This window comes from Rhinoderma darwinii, chromosome 12, assembly GCF_050947455.1.
Source record: "Rhinoderma darwinii isolate aRhiDar2 chromosome 12, aRhiDar2.hap1, whole genome shotgun sequence".
NCBI lineage: Eukaryota > Metazoa > Chordata > Amphibia > Anura > Rhinodermatidae > Rhinoderma > Rhinoderma darwinii.
The window spans coordinates 63501762-63519213 of NC_134698.1; the positions used below are offsets into that span (position 1 = coordinate 63501762).

General features: G+C 40.9%; 1 protein-coding gene across 5 annotated transcripts in view; it reads left to right on the forward strand.

Moving 5' to 3' along the window:
* The window catches only part of TMEM260 (transmembrane protein 260), a 79308-nt gene extending 62764 nt beyond the window's left edge, over nt 1-16544 (forward strand). For 3 of the 5 annotated variants that reach the window (XM_075843309.1, XM_075843311.1, XM_075843310.1), the window contains exons 12-17: nt 47-218; nt 3756-3904; nt 6592-6768; nt 7456-7509; nt 8582-8672; nt 10206-14015. In XM_075843309.1, coding sequence (XP_075699424.1) covers nt 47-218; nt 3756-3904; nt 6592-6768; nt 7456-7509; nt 8582-8672; nt 10206-10466 — 904 coding nt within the window. In that variant the 3' untranslated portion in view covers nt 10467-14015. Of the gene's footprint in view, nt 1-46; nt 219-3755; nt 3905-6591; nt 6769-7438; nt 7510-8581; nt 8673-10205; nt 14016-16484 lie in introns of those variants that run through there. The other 2 variants (XR_012851256.1, XM_075843312.1) reach the window with 2 other exon arrangements.
* The last annotated feature ends 908 nt before the right edge of the window (nt 16545-17452 follow it).

Genomic DNA, 17452 nt, shown 5'->3' on the forward strand with positions numbered 1-17452 from the left:
ATCATTTGTTATCAGATGAGTAATTCTTCTTTTATACTTTTTGTAGAATTTGTGACCACAGTGGCAATTATGTGGTGGATAAGTTTGCAAGGAATATTTTGTTCTCAATGCCCCGGAATGCTATCATTTTACTGAGAGGTGATCTGCCTGGCAATTCTTTGCGTTATCTTCATTATTGTGAAGGTCTACGTCCAGATTTGTCCTTAGTGGATCAAGAGGTGAGTGGAAAAATCTGTCATACATGCTATGTAAATGTGATACAGTGTTCTTCTGGTGGTATTTTACTGGGGATTACGTGTAGATGTTCTTCTAAATATTTGGTTGAAATTTAAAGAGTAACTAAACTTTCCAAAAACTTATGACGTCATAGTGACATTTCAGAAGTTTTGATTGGTGGTGGTCCGAGCACTGAGACCCCCCCACCGATCGCCAAAACGAAGCGGCAGAAGCACTCAGGCTTTCTATTGAGCCCATACACCACTTGCTCAGCTTTCTGAAGAAAGCCGGTCAGAAACTAAGCTGCATAGCGCTCACACTGGTTCTTCTGCTGCTTCGTTTTAGCGATCGTGGTGGTCTCAGTGCTCGGACCCCCACCGATGAAAACTTCTGACATGTCACTATAACATGTCAAAAGTTTAAAAAAAAGTTTAGTTACTCTAAGTCACATAAAAATATGTCATCATTTTTTTAGGAAGCTTTGGACTATATAAAACCTTGTGAGGCTGCGTTCATTTTACATTCCACTAAATCGCCCTGCATTTAATGAACCGCAACCACCTAAAAATAATACGAAATAGTGAGTATAGGGTTGTGGTGTATTTTAGGATTAAGAAACAAAATATAGTAAGGGTGGTTTCGCATATAATAGGGGGAGTAATCCATTCCCTTCGCCTGTACCAAAAAAAGCCCGCCAGTTGTGTGTAACAAACCCATATGTGGAACTTTGGTCTTATGATCCCTCCTCCAGACAGGACTTTCAGCTTTTAAAGGGGTTATTCGGGATTTTAAAATCAATGGCCTATCCTTAGGCCATCATTATTAGATCGGTGGTGGTCCGACTTTTGGCAGCCCCACCAAGCAGCTGTTTGATGGGGCCCTTGCACCCTCTTCTTTATTTACATCAATTGTATTTTTGTTTGTACTTGCACAGGCCGTTGCTTTCGTAGCGAGGTATTCTCCCATTCAACTGAATAGGACAGTACTGCAATACTTTGCACATCCCTTTAAACTGCTGATCGGCGGGGGTGCAGAGAGTCGGACCCTTATCGATCTAATTTTGATGGCTTACCCTTTGGATAGGCTATCAATTTTAAAATCCCGGATAACCCATATAAAGATGTCTGGTGGTAACTTTGGAGAGTTTTTCAGTCCAAAAAGGGTACAGCTGATTCCCATTGGGAACATTGGGATTAGTCACGCTATCGGTTTCCCTTTACATTTCTCATAAAGAAGCCAGGGAGAACTTAGCTGAACCTCCAGAAGTTTTACTGTAATTGAGCTTCCTCCAATCTCTTCCGTTTTCATCTAGAACCACCAGATAAACACTATCTGCTGTATGCATCAAATAGGATCACATCACTGATTAAGTCCTTTGAAGTAAAATGATTTCCTCCATGATCAGACAGCGCTGGTTCTTCAGCTGAGTCACTCTCTCTCTTTTGATAATTTTTTGCTCAGTAGTTTTTACAAAATCCTGTAGATTACAGTGGAAAGTGCCATGAGCAGGGATGGCCAACTCTGCCGGCTTCTCCTCCCCTTTGCGGATAGGTTCAAAGGAACATCAATTGGACCCCCTACTTCCAAACGCTCATTTTTCTATTGTTGGGACCCCAACCTTTCAGACATATATGGCACCTCCTTGGGATATACAGTAATAAGAAGAAAAACTGCAGCACTCCGATATCCAAACAAGTGAAAGTTTATTCACCAAGCATAAAAGAACAGCAACGTTTCAACCCCTATTGGGTCTTTGTCAAGCTTGGTGATAGTACATTGGTGCACACTTTATATAACACATGTATTGTGACATCACTTCCTGAACGTGTTAAAACCTCAACACTAGTAAAATGCCCTCTTAGTAAAATTCTCACATAGTGCAAAGAGCCTCCACATCATCAGAATCTAATACAGTACAAATACATTTCAAGATCGCTAATGTAATACCTGTAGAACAGTCTGTTTGGATCAATCTCGCCTCGTGTAAATCCAAGGTCCTCGCGGTGCATAACAGGAAATGTCAATTCCTTCAATTTCCGGCGTCAGCCGTTACCATAGATACGCATCGCGGTCTCACTCTGGGCCGCGCGTGCGTATGCGCTCTAGATGGAACTACGAAGTCCGATCAAAGGAGAACCAACAGGATTTTTCCATAGCGTTTTTCACCACAAATGTTGAAGAGTGATTCTAAAAACAAATCCCCATATGATGTAAGTGGCATAAAAATACCTAAAAGAAGAAAGACAATTTTTTAATATAGAGTAAAAAAGGTATACTAAAATTCAAGTAGTCATATGGCTAATCGCCAAGCACTCTATCACAACTCTACTACTGATGACGGTGTGTCCAGGATCACGCCCACAGACACACACCTAACAGATACCTGTGGTCCTGAACTCCCTGTTAAGCCCCTTAGGCTCAAGGGTATCCAATTCATAGATCCATTTGAGTTCTAATTTTTTAAGCATCTTTTCCCCATCTCCTCCTCTCCTCATTGGAGTGGAGGTATTTTTATGCCACTTACATCATATGGGGATTTGTTTTTAGAATCACTCTTCAACATTTGTGGTGAAAAACGCTATGGAAAAATCCTGACCAGTCTTTTGGGATCGCTGCCTGAGTGTTTATTCTCTACCTGTCTTATCTAAAGAACATTTTTTTACTGTTACTATATAACATTATGTACGTAGATTGTATTGCCTTCTCTGTTATGTTGCATTTTAGATTGTGCACTTTATTCAACTATGCAATAGATAAGACATGCAGAGTATTCCCCCGTTTGGGTTTGGTATGAGATTTTACAGTGTCCTCTACCTATGAGGACTGTTGGTTCTCCTTTGATCGGACTTCGTAGTTCCATCGAGAGCGCATACGCACCAGAGTGAGACCGCGATGCGTATCTATGGTAACGGCTGACGCCGGAAATTGAGGAATTGACATTTCCTGTTATGCGCCGCGAGGACCTTGGATTTACACGAGGCGAGATTGATCCAAACAGACTGTTCTACAGGTATTACATTAGCGATCTTGAAATGTATTTGTACTGTATTAGATTCTGACTATGTGAGAATTTTACTAAGAGGGCATTTTACTAGTGTTGAGGTTTTAACACGTTCAGGAAGTGATGTCACAATACATGTGTTATATAAAGTGTGCACCAATGTACTATTACCATGCTTGACAAAGACCCAATAGGGGTTGAAACGTTGCTGTTCTTTTATGCTTGGTGAACAAACTTTCACATGTTTGGATATCGGAGTGCTGCAGTTTTTCTTCTTATTACTGGGCATTGGTTGTCCCGTTGGACCTGGGACTTTTTGCTGCTTGCACCATCCCTGGCTGGGATTTTCTACCTTGCTCCCCTCCGGTTGAGAGCATCTGGACGTGCTGCTGACCTCTTCTACACCTTCTTGGGATATGTGATAAATATCTATAATCAGAATACACTTCTAATGTCAACATTATCCAGTTTTTGATACATCTATTGATTTCAATGACGTTCTTTAAAGGCATTTTCAATGTTTGTGTTCATTGTGCAGATGATGACATATGAGTGGTATCTACGAAAGACAGCAAAACACTTGGCAGGCGTCCATTTTCCCGGCAATAAGTGGAATCCGGTGGAAGCCAAGCGTCCAGATGGAACGATTACCTTTAACCTTCAGCATTTTCTTAAAGTAAATGAAAAGTAAGGGTTAAATGTTCTGTGGTGGGTTTTTCTAAAGTCTGTAAAGTACAAATACACTATATGGCCAGAAGTGGACAACGTAAACACCCCTCCTAATTATTGCGTTTAGGTATTTCAACAACACCTGTTGCAAACAGGTGCATGAAATCTCCATAGACAAACATTGTTCGTAGCATGGGTCGTACTGATGAGCTCAGTAACTTTTAAACGTGGCGCAAGTCAGTGAAATTTCTTATTTTCTAGATCTGCCCCGGGCAAAAGTGCTATTATTGTGAAGTGGAAGAATCTAGGTGTAAAAAACGCTCAGTCACGAATCGGTAGACCATGCAAACTCAGAGTGGGGCCGCAGAGTGCTAAAATATAGCGTGAGAAATTACCTATCCTCAGTTGGATCACTCACTACAGAGTTCCAAACTCCCTCTGAAAGTGACATCAGCACAAGAACGGTACGGGTGCGTCTGGAGCTTCACGAAATGGGTTTCCATGTTTGCTGCACACAAGCCTAATATCCCCATGTGCAATGCCAAGTCGAGGCTGGAGTGGTGTAAACCCACTGCACTCTGGAGCAGTGGAATCGTGGAAGCTGTTATACCCACAATGGAGGCCCAACTCTATATTAACCCCCATGGTTTTAAAATGGGTTGACCTACTGGGTCATACAGGTGCGAGCGTCAGGTGTCCACATACTTTTGGCCAGATGGGCATGGCCCTACTCTTCTATTTTGCCTTGTTTCTTTAGATCTTGTGTCAGGGTCAGGAATGTAGAGACTCACTGGGGCAGATTTACTATTGTTGCACCAGAAATCTGGCCTAGGTCGTACTTTTTTGGGCGCAAATCAATTTACAGAAATGTATTATTAATTTGCACAAAAAATGATGTTACGCATCACTAGACACTTAAAAAGTTTCTAGAAAAAGAGATGTGGCTTACCGGAAAGTGATCATGGCTTAAAATGCGCCGACGGATGTGTCAAAATTGAACCAAAATTTTGGCACTGAAAATTGGCGTAATCTAAGCCAACCAAGAGGTGGTATAAAGAAGAGAAGTGTCTAACATGTCTAGCAAGATCAGAGAATTTATCATACCGTTTTCGTCAATTCCATTTAGTGATTGCAACACTTTGGACGGAGTTTTACAGATCTTGGCAGCTTCCATTGCTGGGACCTTGGTAATGTGCAGTCACAGAAGAGGATTATGGGTCCTTTAAGGGCATTTAGTGTGTTTCTTCTTGACCCAGAACCAACTAATTGTTCTGTAGGACACACCATAGCGTCATTCTTTCGTTATTACATTCATTAAAAAATAATTCATTTCCTTAGTTTCTTGTTTTTCCATACTCTAATATCATATCAAGGACAACATGTGCATGGGGTATTTTCTCAGTATGTTTGCAGTGCTTTCTCCGGGTTCTCTAATTTACTCCCACACCATATACTGAAATAGTTTCCTATGAAATTGGCGCTAGTGTGTATGTGTGTCGTAGATGGGGAAATTTGATTGTGAACCCTACAGCGCTGCAGAATATGCTAGCGCTATGTAAGCAACATGAACTAAGTAAACATGTTGTTATTCTTAAAGGGGTTAACCAGTCCTAAAAAATTGATGGCCTATCCTATTCCAGTTCCCGGCACCCCTGACGATTTACTATTTTGAAGGGGCCGCAGTGCTCGTATGAGCGCTGCTTCCCCTTCATTTTCTTTACTGCTCACACTGTGAATCGCCGACACACTTGTAGCGGAGGTTCATAGTATTACAGCCTGTTCGTACGAGCGCTGCGACCCATTCAAAACAGCTGATTGCGGGGATGTCGGGAGTCAGACCCCGATTGATGGCCCATACTGAGGATAGGCCATACATTTTTTAGGATTGGAAAACCCCTTTAATTTCTATCCACTCTTTAGCGGGATGTTGGTAAAGCTGGCCATGGAGATTTTTGTTGGTCAGATACCAATGATTGCGACAGGATCTGGTAACAATCCATCAGGACAAACCCTGCCAATATACCCCATTAGTGGACATCATAGGGGGAGTCTCCCATTTGGGACCCCCTTTTAATGAGCCAGGGCAGGAAGCGGCTAGCAAGCAGTGGCGCTTGCTCTGGCGAAATTTGGGCTGTTCATGTATTACGTGAACTCGCCAGTCTTCTGAGATGTCAGGGAAATGTCTGGCTGGGACGTCTTCCCCTGGCTAAATTATGTTTTCCAGGAGTCTCTGGAGCTGGACCTACAGCGGTCAGGTGATTGCCATGGCAGCTCCTATATTAAAGGGGCTGTCTGTGATGAAAAAAAAACTATAATGTCTATGGCGCCTAAGCCACAGGTTGCTGTATGTGCTATATAACAGGGATGGATTTTTCTTGTCCGATCCATTTGTTTCTCTTGGAGATGAGAAGCGTCAAAAGATGTCTATCAACGCTTATCTCCCCCTGCTTTACGGAAATAACATGCACACATAATAAGTCATTTGGCAGTTTTAGGGTTTTGTTGCTCTGTAGCAGTTTTACAGATTCCCTAGCTGTGCCATACTGTGTAATGAATGGATAGAGGAATCCGCCCTTAAAATAAACATTTATTCTTCATGAAAAGGTATTTTGCAACACTGAAAAGCCTTTGTGACCGATTCCTTTTGTAAATTCTCAGTTGAGTCTTAAATGTTTGTTTTCATGTGTTTTTATTTTTGTTTCCAGTAGGGAAACATTTGTTTGCATAGGACTGAATGAAGGAGATCCAACATGGAAGAAAACGCATTCACTGTGGCCATGGGGATGTTGTGAGAAGCTTGTCTCAAAAAATGTGATTTTCAATGCTGAAGAATGGATTACTCTGACTAACAATCTGTATAACTGGACAGAGATATATGGAAAGTACGTGCAGCGCCGCGCATCATCTATTTACCTTTCTTAATCCAAGTTGTATTATTCTTTCCTTTTTTTTACTTATACTAGTGCCCCTACAGGCCATTGCAAGGTAAAAGTTCATTTATTCCATACCTTTTATATGATATCTCATCTCAGTTGGAGTATATTACAGGTATCGGCGAGTAAACTATTCTAACCAAATTAAAAAACTGAAGCAACTCTGCAAATGTACTAATGTTTTGTGTCTACAGTTCCTATGCAAACGTATTTGTTTCCATGGTTACAGACTACAAACAAACCCTGTGTAGTCTGATCCTGCAGTCCTACTCTGCCATCTATCCACAACTTCTTGGTAATGTAAAGAATGTAATCTAGCACGTGCAGTTGACAGATGGTAGGGAGTTTGACTCCAGGATCAGACTACACAGGGTTTGTTTGTAGTCTGTAACCATGGAAACAAATACGTTTGCATAGGAACTGTAGACACAAAACGTTAGTACATTTGCAGAGTTGCTTCAGTTGCATTAAAGAATTTCAAAAATAGAGAATTTACAAAAAAACAACAAACTAGGATATTTTTAATCAAGACTAGTTGCAAATTTGCTTAGTTTGTTTATTTTTTATGCAAATGTGGACTTCATCTAATTTACTCATATGTTATTAAATATATATTCAGAATTTTCTTCCGAACAGGTTTGAACTTTCCTCATGGGAAGCTGTAGCAAATGAAGAGATGTGGGAAGCAAGGTATGTTTCTCTGTATATTTTTAGGTGAATTTGACATTCTTCATCTATTCTATGAAATGTCATAGAGACCTCTATGACCGAACACGGACATGTGAATCAGGCCTTACTAAGTCAGACAAAGAATTTAAAAATGGTCACTACCTTGTTCCCTCTACTGCCAGTTTTACAAGGACAGACCTTCTGTGCGAGGAGCCTGCAAACTGGAGAACTGATTTTCTGTATGACATAAGAGCACGGAGGTGATTGGGAGATTGTGTTTAAAAAGGTCCTGTCACCTCTCCAAACATGTCTGATTCAGTAAATTTGTGCATTCGCCATGGAAAAAACAGTTCTGGACCACCTTTTCTTAAAACTTTGCTGTTACTCTGTTATTCCTCCTGGAAACATGAATTTTGAATGACCCCCCTGTCAGTGGGGTGGGTCTCATCTCAGTCTAATACTGTTCAATCAGTGCTGATCGTATCAGCCTGTGCAGGGACACACCCAAGGAGAATAGAGTTGCCCAGTTGTCAATTCATTCATACATTTCCAGGAGGCATAACAGAATGACGCTAACAAAGTTCTAAGAAAAGATGCTCCAGAATTATTTAATGGGGAATACTAAAATAAACATGTCAAGAGAGCTGACAAGTCCTCTTTAACTGCGCTTATGACTAAGGCTTCATGGCGATTTTTTTATTTATGTAACAGTCACCGTAGAATCTTGTGTCACTGTGACCATTACAGTTTTTGTCACAACTTTTTCCCCTTTAGTGATACATTGAGGTCCTAAAGGTGGAGCCCTAGTCTAAACCTAAATTATCCAGCATTGAGTGGAGTCAGGCTGTGAAGGGTTTTTTCGACCAAAAACTTTTAGGCCATATTGCCTTGATTTTGCTATGCAAATTTGATTTGTGGGGGTTGATCTATCGGGTTGCACATAAATTAATGTCAAATATTGTAAAAGCGAAACAAGCTATCACCACAGGTCAAACTTTTACGGCGTGTTTGGTTGATATTTCATATGTGTAATGCGGGAGCCCTCTTTAAGCTGCAAGCAAGAGTTTAACACATCTGTCATTTCCCTGTTTAGAGTGAAAACTGCTTTCTTTATATTTGACCTCGCGGAGTCTCCACATTTGTCCCCATCCGTGAAAAATCAGCTGCACCTCTATTCTTACCAGGTATTATTGTTGTGTTTAAGCCATGTGTGAGTTGTCATTCCTTTCAATGTGATTTTCTGGTCAGTGATCAATAGCTACAAATAACATACCGCAAGTATAAGGTATACATTATAATAGTATCATTCAGCCTTTATCAGCGGCGGAACAAGCTCTTGACTCCCAAGGCACGGTTTTTCAGGATTTTGACCCCTGGCCCTTAAAGGGGTTGTGCAGGCATGGGGTTTTTCATACTGATGACCTATCTACAGGGTTGGTCATCAGTATATAATCGGTGGGTGTCTGACGCCAGGACCCTGCACCGATCAGCTGTTCTGGCTACCTCCGGGCACAGGAAGCTATGCAGAGTCGGTGCTGGAAGCAGAAAGCTCCAACCATGGTCAGAGCCTTTTTCTTCTACCACTGATCCTCCATACCCTTAGGTGCCTGGAGGCAGCCGGAATGGCCCTGGCCTTTAGAGCATGAACAGTTTGAGCTGACGTTTTTAGCCATCTCCCTTCGCCACCCCCCCCACCACCACCACCACCACCACACTCCCTTTAAGAACATTATGTGACAACTTTTACTAGGTCAGGTTTCCACAATTCAAAGAGCCCTAGGGTTCCTCATCACTTCTGGTGAGTTGTCATGTAACCCCGTTCCTGTGCTACCTTAGTATGTGCGGGGTGCAGACTAACATTGAGTTTTTTTAGCAATACCATTTTTGACCATGTTGGTAACTCCATACCAGACTTGCCCTACTCTCTCATGATACTCCCCTTCCACGACTCCTTTGGGTGCTAATAAGACATCATTCTCAGATCTACATATTAAATGGTGACAACCACACCTTTCCTAAAAGTCAGTGAGCAGATGTGAAGATTTTGCCCCTGTTTTCAGAATCTCGAAGGACCCGTTCACATTAGCGTTCGGTTTCCGTTGATAGGTTCCGTCAGAGGAACCCATCAACGGAAAGGCAAACGGAAACCATAGCTTCCGTTTGCATTACCATTGATTTCAATTTTAATGCTTTTGTTGTTATAGACTGATTGAAATCAATGGTAATGCAAACGTAAGCTATGGTTTCCGTTTGCCTTTCCGTTGATGGGTTCCTCTGACGGAACCTATCAACGGAAACCGAACGCTGATGTGAACACAGCCTAATAACTAATGTGATTTGATATGTCAGGCAATGGGATACTATCTTATAACATTGTATTCTTTTGCAGACCATAAGCAAAGCATTGAATGACATTACGTTTTAGACCTCCTATTTATGTAAAATAAGACAGCTTTTCATATAGATGTATATAAATAATGGGACTTCCCTCTCTACCTACGGCGCCTACTGACCTGTTGCGAAGTATGGAGGCCATAATTTTTATAACTCCTTTTGGGAGAGCCCTCTTATTCTACATGACCCCTCCCCCAAGCATCTTATATTGTAGCATATGGAATCCTTTTCACTATCACTGTCACCTCTACAACCCTGTAACTATACTATTGAAGCTGGCAGTAGGAAGACTCATATGTCCACCTTATTTTCACATATTTCAGTTGTACAAACAGGCAATCGACAAATATGAAAATCATCCCATCAACTGGCACAAAAACTATGCCATCGCATGCGAACGAATGCTGCGCCAACATAGGACCGAAAGTGATCCAGAACATCTTCTAAATGACGCCATCAAACACTTTTCTGCCTATGCCAGCAAGGCAACAGGTGACGGCCAGGTAGAGGCCATATTGCAAGCTGTCGACTACTTCAGAGATGAACTCCTGCGACTAAAGAGCGACGTCAGATCAAATACGTAACATCCTCTCATTGTGTTACTGGAGTCTCCCAAACACTAAGGGGAACTTTTTGCTTGGAGGCAGCCATTTGTTGGACAGAACTATATTATGAAGATGTGACCTACCAGAAATATTAGTTTAAACTATAATTTAATAATGATATAAAAACCTATATGTGTTAAAGGCTTTATCTATAAAGTACGCCACTCTTATTCATGGGCTGTGTCTGGTATTGCAGCTCAGCCCCTTTCCTTTGAATAGGTTCAAGCTTCAATACCAGAAACAGTTTACGGACAAAAGTGGCGCGGTTTCCTTTTTTTTTTATTTTTTTTATTTCATACAACCACTTTGTTTCATTTTTAAATGAACTAAACACAGTCACTAATTTATACTAATGTTTGATCACATTTTACAGAATCACAATGATGGGGCCATGATTACGGCCTAAGAATTATTGCTCAATTTGATTTGCAGGTCTGCAATAAAAATTGTTTGTCCAGAAGATATTATAGAGTAGCTGCACTTTTTTGCAAAACTTTTGATAGGTCATAGAGACGTATTAGAAGTTTTGATTGGTCGGGGTTTGTGTGCGGAGACCCCCACCATCGCTGAAACGAAGGTGCAGAAGTATTTAGCTCGGCGCTCAGCACCTTCGGCAGTGATCGGCGCTCTTCTTTAGGCTGAAGTCGAGCATCTGATGTTTTATGTGAGCTGTCTTCAGCCAAACGAGGAGCGCCGATCACAGCCAAAGGTGCAGAGCGCCCAGCTGAGTTTTTCTTCACCTTAGGCCTTATTCACACAAACGTGTTATACGTCTGTGTGACGGCCGTCAAAACAACGGTCGTCACACGGACTTATGTAATTCATTGGGGCCGTTCACACGGCCGTTGTTGCAACGGACCGTGTGAAGAGTCCGTGAGAAAATAGGACGTGTCCTATTTTTTAACGCTTCACGCATCCCTCCATAGACTATAGTCTATGGGGGATGCGTGATATCGCGTCCCGCAGCGCAGAGCGCGGATGCACCTCGGATGTTAAAAACTGACATTTTTCAAGTTCGAGATGCGCAACGCTCGTGTGTATCCGGCCTTGGTTTCATCGACGACGGAAGTCTCGGCACCCAGCCCCATCGATTAAAACTTCCGATATGTCTCTGACATATCAAAAGTTTGTGAAAATTAATTTACTCTTTAATCACATTTAAAGATGACCTATCTGCTTTTTTTTTTACACGTCTGAGTTCAGTAAATACTTGTATTCCCCATGAAATAACTATTCTGCAATGTTCCTTTCCTGTTTATTTCTCCTAGAAATTTATGAAAAAATAAACATGAATTTTACCAGTTGGAGGTGTGTCCCTTCACAATCTAAGGGCTTATTTAGACGAACGTGTAATACGTCCGTGCAATGCGCGTGATTTTCACGCGCCTCGCACGGACCTATGTTAGTCAATGGGGCCGTTCAGACTGTCCGTAGTTTTCACGCAGCTTGATTCCGCTGCGTAAAACTCACGACATGTCCTATATTTGTGCGTTTTTCGCACATCACGCACCCATTGAAGTCAATGGGTGCGTGAAAATCGCGCGCAGCACACGGAAGCACTTCCGTGTGACGCGCATGATTCGCGCAACAGCAGTAAAAACTATGAATGAAAACAGAAAAGCACCACGTGCTTTTTCTGTTTACAAACATAAAAACAGAGTGACCTAATGATGGCGGCTGCGCAAAATTCACGCAGCCACGCATCATATGGTGATGACACACGGAGCTGTTATGTACCTTTTGCGCGCGCAAAATGCCGCCTTTTTTGCGCGCGCAAAACGCCGCCTTTTTTGCGCGTGTAAAACACACACGCTCGTGTGAATCCGGCCTAACACTGTCTAATCAGTGCTAAAAGTGCCAGTCTTTGCAGGGACACACTTCTTTGACAATGGAAATCAATTCATAGATTTCCAAGAGGAATAACAGAGGAACTCCACAATGCAGAGTTCTAAGAAAAGTTGCCCTAGAATTATTTCATGAGGAATACTTGATGAGCTCTCTGCTCTGGCTGACATGAGGGTCCAATTTGGGGAACCCCTAATATTAGAATTGCCCAAAAAATAGATTTTCTTATCCAGGCAGCAGGTTTAATGACTTAGAAATGCTGTTATTTAGACACAGTTTTTCTTATTAGGGTCCATTCACACAGTATGATCAAATTCCCTTTTTTTTGCCGCAGTCTCACTGAATCGCGCCACAATGCAGCAGTTTTTCTGCAAGATGTCTGCGATGTGTGAATAGACCCTTGTTGAAAACTTTTGCCTTTATAATTAAATATAAATGACCACCATAAATTTGTATGATCAAATTTCTGGCTTGTTGAGCATTTTCTAGCAGCCCAGTGATCCTTTTATCCTAAAATATCTGAATAGAATTTATTTGTATAACAGTATTTGCAATCTAACTTGTTCTAATTCACTGTATTAAACGATACAAATAATTTGTGCTCCCACAAAACATGGAGAAATTGCCAATTCACTGAATTGGCAATCTAACTTGTTCTCAGGGATTATCTCCAGGCCATGTGTTAATAAATTTTTTTTAAAAAAAAAACACCGTCTGACAATCAAAAAGTTTTGCATTTTGATAATGAAACGTTTAACTACCTCACATACTCCATTGATTTGTTATCAATTGTCCTGAAGGGTAGTGGTCTTGGAGATCAGGGATCTCCACAAATTTTATTTCCCAAAAATAAATGACTTTCTTTTTGTTTCTACATGTAACAAATTATTTTTAGTCACCTTATAGGGGCTGTTAACGTCTAGGATTTAAGCGGGGAAAAAAAGGGGTATTCCTAGAATCATACATTTTTACCTATCCGCAGGATTGGTGATCATTTTTTGATCGCTGGGAACCCCACCAATCCTAAGAACGGGGTCGCAAACCCCCTGCTCCTCCTCACTGCTCGACTACAGTAAGGAGGACATTAAATGAAGCAGTGGTCTAGCATGCGCATTGCCGCTCTAAACAAAGTCTATGGGAATGACGGCTACAGCCAATTACAGCGCTCGGCTGTTTCCATCATTCTCATAGATATTGAAGGTAGCAGCGACCGCCACTCCATTTAAGCTCCTTCTCTCTGCCGGGGGGCAATGAAAAGGGTCTCTGGGTTCTGGACCCTCGTTCTCGCAATCGATGAGGATCCCAGTGGTGGGGCACCCAGTGATCAGAAAATGATCACCTATCCTGTGGATAGGTGATAATTAGTGATTCTGGAAAAACCTCTTTAGTTGGTTGTTTTATTTCCCCCCCCCCCCCCTCCCTATTTCAATTTAATTGAAGGTCAGTGATGATAAATCTGAATTTGTGTTTCTGGTGCTTTGATGATTCTTTTACAATTGTCACATTTTTATACTGCTCTCTTTTGTGCTTTTTGATACAGATTATTCTCAACATTTTTATTTTTACTTTGTTCACATTTTTTTCGTTTTTAATATCGACATCAGGGAAACCGCTATTATATATTTTCAGGTGTGTATAAGAAAATGGTTCACGATTGCTGTTAAAACATTACTGTATGTACATATGGGAAAGTTTCTTTTTTTCTATTATTATTTTTTATATTATTTTTTATTATATAAAAATTCAAAAAAATTTAAAATTAATTTTGTGTTTCATAGACAAGTTAAGAGAATATACAGATGTTGTATTCTTTCCACCTTATTTCATCAGTTGCATGGTCTACTAATCAAAGTACCCTCTTTCCTTCCTCCTGTGCAGCAAAAAACAACCCAAAAATTAGGACCAATTTTTGGTTTGTTCATCATGGCTGCAGAAAATAGTTGCCAAGTAAACTGGATCTTATATATTAATTTTTTTTTTTTTGCAATCGCTTTCATATTTCTACTTCCGTCTTTTTGTCCTCCTGTTGATCTAGTCCTAATAATTAGCAAGCCCCTGCTGCCGCTGTGTAAAAGTAGACTATGGCTCCTTTATACATGAATGTCGGTTTCAGGCATCTTTTATACGTATTGCTAAAGAGACCGTACAAGAGAAAATGCAAATAATTGTTCTTTATTTTATTATGACAGTTAATTAATAGCAACCTGTTTTAATGAATAAAGTCACTCCGAGTCCTTCAGCATTTCCTAAGTAGAAGGCAGAATCTGTAGGGATTCTTATTCTCCCAATTGTATAGCCGGTAGACTCCGAGCACTGTATAGACCCCTGTATAGAAATGCTCGCTAATGAAGAGGGAGGGCTAGAAGCTTGTCTGCATTCATAGATCACTAGTGAGTCATTCGGCAAGAAAGGCCCCCTTACTAGGCATAGTCAGAGTTCCGTGGCATTGTACTAGAAAAAAAGCCCGATCAAAGGTCTCCTGTAGAGCTTGCATGGTTCCCTTTCATACTACGACCATAATTAAAACCACTAATTCTCTTTTAAAATGCTGCAGGATGCCATGTAGGCATCTGTCTGGAGTGTCCTTTGTGATGTCATAAGCTGTTAAGGACCAGTGCCGAGGGCTTTTGAGCAAAATGCCAGTCATGAAGGTGATTCAAGACAAGGGTGCGTCTAAAGGCTTGACAAGGCTTTGACTGCACAATTCGATCTGAATTTGCCCCTTGTCAGCTGCCAGTAAATAAATCTCAAAGGGGAGAAAGCTGAAGTTTCATTACCTGATCCACAGTCTTTTGTTAGTTCTGGCATCACACAGGGGAAGCTCTTGCTTTGCCTTTCTCTAAATTTGAAGATGTCCAATGGAGCCTGCAGAGTCTGGACAGGGTTCAGAGCCGAACCTTTTGATGAGTGTCAATAGTTGTAACAGTTCAGCTGTTCCAAAGACAAATACATGGAGGAGCTCATTAATTCCCCTTTTGGCTTTCGGTGGCTTTTGCCCTTTTATCACAGAATTATTAGGCTCCTGATCATCTTAAAGGAAAAAAAAATGGATAGATGCTGTTCAGTGCTAATTGGCAAAGAGCGGCATTGAAAGGCCGGGGACTTTGACTGACTTGAAAGTAACTTCCCTGCAGGGGAGAATGAAAAATATGCTTTCCCCTAAAACAAAAGCATCGACGGTCCGATGGGGTATACATTTTTTTTTTTATTATTACATTATCCATTTATGAACAAGGGATGCAGTAAATTTATATCCCAACTGGCACGCTAAATGTTAAGTATGATATGGGAAACAGGGGGAAAAAAAGTCTTGGTTGGAAAACGGAGGTTCCCGCTGACAGGTTGTTGTGTATTTTATCACTGCAGCTGAGAACCAGCTGCTACCTTAGCACGGAGACCATTGTAAATTTAATTATTTCCTGCCCTTTTATTTAGGGGGCTGTTTAAAGGTAATCACGTGATCCAGAGAATTTGTATAAATACAGCAAGGCGGCATAAACAGACCGCACCGCAAGGGTTCATTGATTTTCTTCTTGAGCTAGAAAGAAGAGGGCTATGTATTAGCCGTAGCTTTATTTACGTCACTATACATAAAATGTATAATATATGGGTCGGGTGACAACCACTATGGAAGCCATTACCACTTACCATAGGGGTTGCTATCCTGAAAACGACCTAGTTATGCAGCAGTAGGATAGAGAGGGATGTATTTTTACATCATTGGGCAGAAATGGCCAATCGGAAACCTGGAAAAGCTGGGAGAGAATCCTTATGGTAGCTGGTAATGGCGGCCATATTGATTGCTCGCCAGCTTTTCTAGACACGGATATATAACTAAGCAATGGCTGAATATAATTTTTCTCACCTTGACGGGAGAGGACATTTGCTAAAGATGATAATGATTTCAGTGGGAAATGCTTTTTAATGATAGAACCTATTGTCAAATAAAAATATAATTATTTTTTTTATACAGTGTGGGCTTAAATAGGCGCTATACTTTTACATAAATCAATGGTACAAGCGAGTATAATAAACTTTGTTATATATGTTCTGAGATAAAAAATGCCTCTTTCTCTACTTATCAGACCCCCACCCCCCCTTTCCAACTGTTCACTCACTCAGAATTTACTGATAAATCCGTCTTGTCTTCAGCTTACTGAAGGATCAGGTTACAGCAGAGCGAGAGACACACACACAGACACTGCTGCAGCTTCTAGTAAGTGATGTATTTTACCCCAGGACAGGATTCACAGCTTTATTGCTCATTACTGCTGTATGATGTCCTTCATGTTGCTGCAGCTTCTGTATATGTGATAGATAGAGATAGGAAAGCAGGATTTACCTCTTCTCTATGTGCAGTGTATAGAATACATGATAGCTGTTATCAGGGGCGGACACAGACAGCTGAGGGCCCCTGTGCAAAAACACTATATGGGCCCCTTGCACTATAATATGTCATAAATAACCTCCTTTTGTATCTCTAACAATCCATCAGAAATTGTCAGCGATAAAATGTATTACCTCAGTTACTTACATGATCTCTAATAGACAGAAGAAGGTGGCTTTAAGATGACAGTGGGTCCCTTTACCTACTGGGCCCCTGTGCAGCTGCACAAGTTGCACTAATGGTATGTCCGACACTGGTCGTTAGGTTTAACCCACTAGCTTAGAGAAAACTAATCGTATACAGAGGTGAAAACTGCTAAAAAAAAATAATATAGGAGTTAGATATAATTTTATTCCTTACATACACACATGACATTTTAAAAGTAATTTGAAAGTTAAGTATGCCTTATTCTGTCATGATGGTGGAATAATCATCAGAACTTCCAGGCAATCATACAATGTATGACCAAATTTGCTCAATGGTACAGAACACCAAGTCATTACACCAGTACACCATTTAGTCACTGAGTCACCCAAGTATTATAGAAATGCATAGTCCCAGAACATACCTTCTCTCTAGATTTAGGGTAACTTTTGACTCTGAATTCAATGCAGTGCCTTATCTCTGAGAACCTAGGAGGGAAAAGCCAGGTTAAATCTTTAACAAACTGCAATTTTAATGTATTCATATGGGAAACAAGGATGTGATGCTGTCAACTCCATACAAATTTGGC